The 6468-nt window shown below is 34.7% G+C and overlaps 1 protein-coding gene across 1 annotated transcript; it reads left to right on the forward strand.

The window, feature by feature from the left end:
• Positions 1 to 1946: 1946 nt before the first annotated feature.
• On the forward strand, positions 1947 to 3248 carry LOC132316205 (MYB-like transcription factor EOBII). The gene is made up of 3 exons (XM_059814712.1): positions 1947 to 2436; positions 2546 to 2675; positions 2765 to 3248. Exons 1-3 carry the CDS (start codon positions 2232 to 2234, stop codon positions 3246 to 3248), a joined length of 819 nt encoding a protein of 272 aa, XP_059670695.1. The 5' UTR covers positions 1947 to 2231.
• Positions 3249 to 6468: the final 3220 nt, after the last annotated feature.

The raw sequence follows: 6468 nt of genomic DNA on the forward strand, positions 1-6468 counted from the left end.
ATGTTTTTCTAAATTCGGTTTGGGCCTGGGATATGTTTTTCTAATTTTGGCTTAGGTTGATATGGATAAACCCCGATGCCCAACCCAAGTCCGAAAATATTATATATATTTATAATTATATTTAAGTCACAAGAGTGTAGTAGCCAAGTTAATAGTGTGCTGGGATTTGTATTTAAAATTTTTGGTTCAAATCATGAGTGTAGCATTAATTGAATTATTTATTTACACACAAATTCTTCGTGGGCTTAGTGCGAGTTCGGGCTGAACAAATTATGTATGGGCTGAGTTGGGCCAGCTCGGCTCGGGCTTAAGGCAGGCAGGGTTTGGGCTGAAGATATTTTATATGGGCCTAACCTGAGATGAGTGTCAAGCTCGCCCAACCCGCCCCAATTGCAACCTTACTATTAGTCGTCCTTTATGACTTTAAATCACCATTTTCCATCCAAAATTACTTCAATATTTATATATTTGTTCCGATATAATCTATCATTGACCACAATATATATATATATAAATAAATTAGTCTTCTGATAAGACTATATATGTGTTGCTTTATGTACAGTTGAAGCTCTATGCCAAACGTTAGAAGAATGAAACATTTGTTCACAATATATATCACCCTTTTTTCTTTCTTTTTTTTCATGGAGAAATAAAAATATAATTTTGGGTTGTGTTGCGAAATTAAGTAGAAAAATAAATGATACACGCGTAACAAGAACATGTATTTTACTTGATTCACCTAAATATTAGTGTTATATTTAAGAATTGTAGATATTTCACATGATAAAAAATAGCAACCGAGATAAAGAGTTTAGAATGAATAAATATCTTTGAATTAGGACAACATAACAAGAGCGAAAATTACTAAAATATTCCCTACAAATTTAGCTGAATGCGCGAAATTAGACTTTAGTGTACAATGTTTATCAAATTCCACATTACCTATCAGGTTAAAATATTAAATATAACCTCCTGTTCGATATAGGTTTAGGTATGAAAATTCAGAGTTGTTAATCATTCCTTAATCCAACACCATAATTTATTAATTAATCCAATATGCATTATTTGATAATCTACTAATTAATCCAATATGAATCTACTGCAGATTCATCTAGAAGCCTTTTGCTACCAACAATTAATATCTTCTATGACCTGTAAAGAGAGAGAAACGCACGAAGATTAACACGTTTTTCTAATAAAGATTTCTTCGGCATCTTCTCCACCACTTATTCTATACATGGACGGCTCAGATGAACTCTCACAAAAAGTGTGCATTTCTGGCCCTTGATTGAGCTTCATCACTACAAAATATAGCATGATTAACAACACTTAATGACAAGCTTAACAAACATTTTTTAAAATGCCTTCCAAACACACCACTCCACTTTGAAGGGGAAGACCAAAAAGCTTTGAATCTTCTTTTTAGTCTATCAAATAAACCATTCCAGACTATGATCTTCAAAACTTTTTACTAGATCTTGAACTCAACTCTCCATAATCTTTTAAAACTTTATACTAATGAATGGTTTAAGTTAAACCAGAAATACCTATATATGGCATTATGCTAATAGATTATTAAGTTTAGCTACTTAAACAATGCTTAATTATTCAAAAAGAATGTACTTAACTACACGAAAATCGCCACGCGTCTGCTAGATGACACACCAAAGTAGTCCATTTTCACATATTCTAATCCCCCATTACCCAAATTAGCATCCCAGAAGCTTCGATGTGCTAGCTTTTACATTAGTCATAATTAGTAGTACTTAATTATCTCTAAAGCATGCAATTAAGAATTACGCCCGTTGACCAGGTGTCGCGCTACAATTGGCGCAGAAGCCATTTTCACAATGAAAACCATCAACAACCCCACTGAATAATCAAGATTATGTGGCTCTCTTTAATCTTGTGACGATGAATGTGTTTTTGTGTCACGGAATTGTGATGTTTGGAATATATAAGATTGTGACGTTTTGTGATACGGTGACTAGGATTTAGATGTTACACTTGGTTGATTGTGGTTGGTCACAAATCTGCATAGAGCACAATTTGGTGACACCTGTGTGAAAAATTGGGGGACAATAGAGTACTTGTTCTGTAATAGAGAGCTAGAGAGATTTTTTTTTTTTTTTTTTTGAAAGATTGAGTGGGAATGAGATCACTAAGTTGCTAAAAAGGACTTGAAGTGACTGGTGTTGTGGGAGGGGTATATATATAGAAGTGAATCTGTGATGCAATTTGTGTCATACATATTGGAGACAAATATAATATATTCTACGAGTGATCGAAGTTCGAATATGGTTGGGCTGATGGGTTGGGGAGCTCCGGAGCAAGGGTGGAGGAAGGGACCATGGACACCCGAGGAGGACAAGTTGCTTACTGAATTCATAAGCATCCATGGAGAGGGAAGGTGGAGTTCTGTCGCTAGGTCTACAGGTACTAATTCACACACACACATATTATAAATTTTGTATTGTTTTACCCTATGTTTTCAAGATATGTTTTTCATTTTTATATATTTATTTATTATTTTTTCGGTTTTCAGGATTGAATAGGAATGGGAAGAGTTGCAGGCTGAGGTGGGTGAACTATCTAAGGCCAGGTCTTAAGAGAGGCCAATTAACACCTCAAGAGGAAGGCATTATTATTGAACTACATGCCCTGTGGGGTAACAAGTAATGTCTCTCTCATTTTCCCTCCAAATATATATATATATATACACACACACATTAGCTAATATATGTGGTTAATTTTTATTGTACAGATGGTCTACTATTGCTCGATACTTGCCTGGAAGAACCGATAATGAGATAAAGAACTACTGGAGAACTCATTTCAAGAAGAAAGGGAAGCCCTCTCAAAGGCAAGAGAAGAGAAGAGCTCGAGTTCTTCTGGAGACACAACAGCAGCAAGAAGATGACATAAATAATAAGGTGTTGTTACCTCATGAAGAAGCTGTGAGCGACGAGAAGAAGACCGAGGCACAAGGCCAGGAAGAGATGGTTGCCATGTACTCTACTGTGAAGGATCCATGCTTGCCTGTGATGTATCAAGATGTTACACCGTGGTTCGACGCCATCATGGAGGATGGCTTATGGAGTGACTTGTGGAACCTGGATGATGCACAGGCTCATTTGGACCAAGGAAGGGAAGGTGATAACAAGATGACCACCCAAAATCAAGCCACTGCCAATTATTATGGAGATGATCATATAATTAACTGGTATAATGGAGGGTACAATTTTTAAGGAAGCCCGATGGAATATACCAAATAGTTTTCTTATTAATTGTTCTAGCTTGCTTGTAACACTTGGGTTAATCTTTACATTCCAGTTAATCTTGTAACACTTGGGGTTTTTCAGGTACTCTTTCTTGCAATTAAAGGAATTTGAAATTGATCTACACTGTACTAGTTGTTAATTCATGAATAAAATGTTACATTTTTATTTAAGGTATTTTTTGGCATCCTTTATTAAACTTTACTGCATTCATTAAATCAACACATTTTAAGAATTGGACAGAGTCTCTGTTGTGGGATAAAGAGGGTCGGCATACATACTCTTTCACATTCGCTTGTCAAATAGACAAACTAAGACTGAGCATGGTCAAAAGACGAAGACAAATGGGGACAGTGTGTTTTTAGCACAAGAATTACTCCATGATTATTATAGGCATCTCTCCCCCCCTTAGGTGTGCAATGAAGATAGATCTAAGGAAGGCTTTTGACTCACTGGGGTGGGATTTTGTGTTGAATACTTTGGTCCTACTTGGTTTCTCTCTCCTATTCACTGAATGGATTAGAGTCTGCATTACTTCCCCATCATTCATTGTATCTATAAATGGGGAATTCCATGGTCATTTCCAAGGTGTTAAGGGGCTAAGACAAGGTGATCCTATCTCATCCCTGCTTTTTGTGGTGGCTATGGATGTCCTATCATCTATCATCAAATGAATGGTTTAACTTTGGAATATTTTGTTTGTAGCAGTTTCAAAATTTGTTTTGGTTGTAGCCTTTTTGTTGTCGGTCTTCCCCATTTGGGGCTCACTGTAAATTCTTCAACCTTATATACAAGCTTACCTTTAAAAAAAAAAAAAAAAATCAATCATCAAAAGATTCATTACTAATAATCCAGATTTCAAATACCATACAAGATGTAGGAAATTGGCCATTTCCCATCCATCTTTGCTGATGATCTTCTACTGTTCTCCCAGGGGAATTTATCCTCTATCACTACTCTCAAACAAGCACTTGACCATTTCTTTACTCTCAGGTCTTTCTATCAATAGCTCTAAAAACTCCTTCTTTGTATCTGGAGTGGATGGTGTACTAATTGATGACATCAAGGCCTTGGCAGGGTTTGATTGTGGTTCACTACCTATAAGGTATTTGGGAGTGCCCCTAATCACCACTAGACTCAATTCTAATGATTGTAGAGGGTTGGTGGAAAGGATCACAAGCAGGATTAACCACTGGCCTCTTCATCCTACCCATGGCAGTGATCACAGAGATTAATAAACTTATACGAAATTCTTATGGACAAGCACTGACTTTAAGCACAAAGGGACTAAGGTCAATTGGGAAGCATGTTGTCAGCCTAAAGAATGTACGGGACTTGGTTTCAGAGGTCTTGAAGTGGCAAACAAAGCAGCTGCTCCAAGGCATATATGGACTCTTTTTTCTAATCGAAGGGACAACTTTGAGCTCAATTGGTGAGCGTACATGTAATATTCCTAATTTTAAAAGGATAGTTTCAGGATTTATTTAATTGTTTTATTGTATTTTTAATTGATTAATTGATTATTTGATTAGGTGGCTAATTGTTTTTGTGTGTAATTGAATTAATTGATTAATTTTAATTGTGTACTTTAATGGTATATTTAATTAATTATCAGTATGAATTGATTTGTTTAAATGCTATGTGATGAAGTTTATTTATTTAGGGATTTAAATATTTTATTTTATTTTTTTATATTTTAAAGGATGGATATGGATAGTTTATTATTATTATTATAATTTATATTATAAATAGTAATAGTATTATTATTGATATGGACAGTCATTGTATATATTATATATAGTTATAATATTATATATATATATATATATATATATATATATATATATATATATATATAATAAGTATTCACGTTAGTAGACTATGTATATATATATATGTATATATATATATATATTTTTCTTTTCTATTGCTTTAAGGTAAGTAGAATTGGGATCTGATTAAGAGTTATAGTATATATATACATATTTATTTCAATTCGATATCATAATGAAGCGCACAATAACTTAAAATAAATTGACTGAAATTAAATGATAATTTAATATAGTATAACAAAATAAATTGACTGAAATTAACTGATATTAATGAAAGATAATTACGACAGAATATAATAACTTACAAACTGATAATTTACTGGTAGATGGTGGTATACAACATACTGGAGATGTAATACAACGAAGATAGAAAAATATGAATATTACAAATGAAGATTGATAATATGAAAACTGAAGCCTGAGTTCCCTCTGAATGAAGCCTGCCTATCCGATGGACTGGCTTCTTTCTTTATAGCTGGGTTTCTGCACTGTTGAAGGACTATTGGAGACATCTTTCCGGAATCTGCTACGTAACTTTTGGCTTTGAAAGATACTTCTGACTTTTCTGACTGAGGTTTACTGTAGATGTTACTATTCCTGTCCTTTTGCGCTGACAATGACGGCACTGTAGATGAATAGTGTTTTGTCGGGTGACTATAGAAATAGTGATCTGCCGACAGTACTGTAACAAATAGTAATGTTGACTTGGTACTGTAGCAAATAGGAACTCTGGCCAAATAGTGATTTTGACTTTTTCTGGCCTATAATTCAAATGGATTCTGGGCATCCTGAAGATCATAATAAGGATCTTGTGGGTGACTTGACTTAGCAGCAGAGGAAGCATCATCTGCTTTTTCTTCATCTTGGGATAGTTCTTGGATGCAATCAGTCAGTGTGGCTGCCATCCTTTTGAGTTCCTTAATTTCTGACTTGGGAATATGCTTCCGAGATTTGGTAGATGTAATAGTGTTTGTAGGAGAAGACTGTTTTTGTTGAATGGCTTGTTTTGGTGGTGGAGTGACTTATCTTGAGGTTTGCTTTGGGTAATCATCTTCAATGTATCCAATAATTCTGTTAATTTTGAAAATGTCCCACCATTTAACATAGTGGCGACGGATGAGCATGTTATCCTGGATATCGTATTGCCATTTGAATATCTATGGGACCTTATACTTACAGCAAAATAATAAGAGGACTGGGAATGGTGAACTGTGTTTGTTAACTTTATGAACTATGTGGAAGTATTTGACTTGATCTGCAAGGGAAAGTGGCAAGATTTCTGGAATGGCGCTATGATGAGACCACCAATGCAGAAACCAGGTAGGGAGTTAACTTTTGAAATGACTATCAAAATTGAG

This window comes from Cornus florida, unplaced genomic scaffold (assembly GCF_030987335.1).
Source record: "Cornus florida cultivar Cherokee Brave unplaced genomic scaffold, ASM3098733v1 CherokeeBrave_3.0.0_Hap2_Chr07, whole genome shotgun sequence".
NCBI classification, from domain to species: domain Eukaryota; kingdom Viridiplantae; phylum Streptophyta; class Magnoliopsida; order Cornales; family Cornaceae; genus Cornus; species Cornus florida.

Excerpts from the sequence above, each read along its gene's own strand:
- LOC132316205 (XM_059814712.1), top strand. The coding sequence starts at position 2,232 with ATGCAATTTGTGTCATACATATTGGAGACAAATATAATATATTCTACG. Across the intron at positions 2,437-2,545 it reads TTCTGTCGCTAGGTCTACAG|GATTGAATAGGAATGGGAAG; the intron begins GTACTAATTCAC and ends TTCGGTTTTCAG. Across the intron at positions 2,676-2,764 it reads CATGCCCTGTGGGGTAACAA|ATGGTCTACTATTGCTCGAT; the intron begins GTAATGTCTCTC and ends TTTATTGTACAG.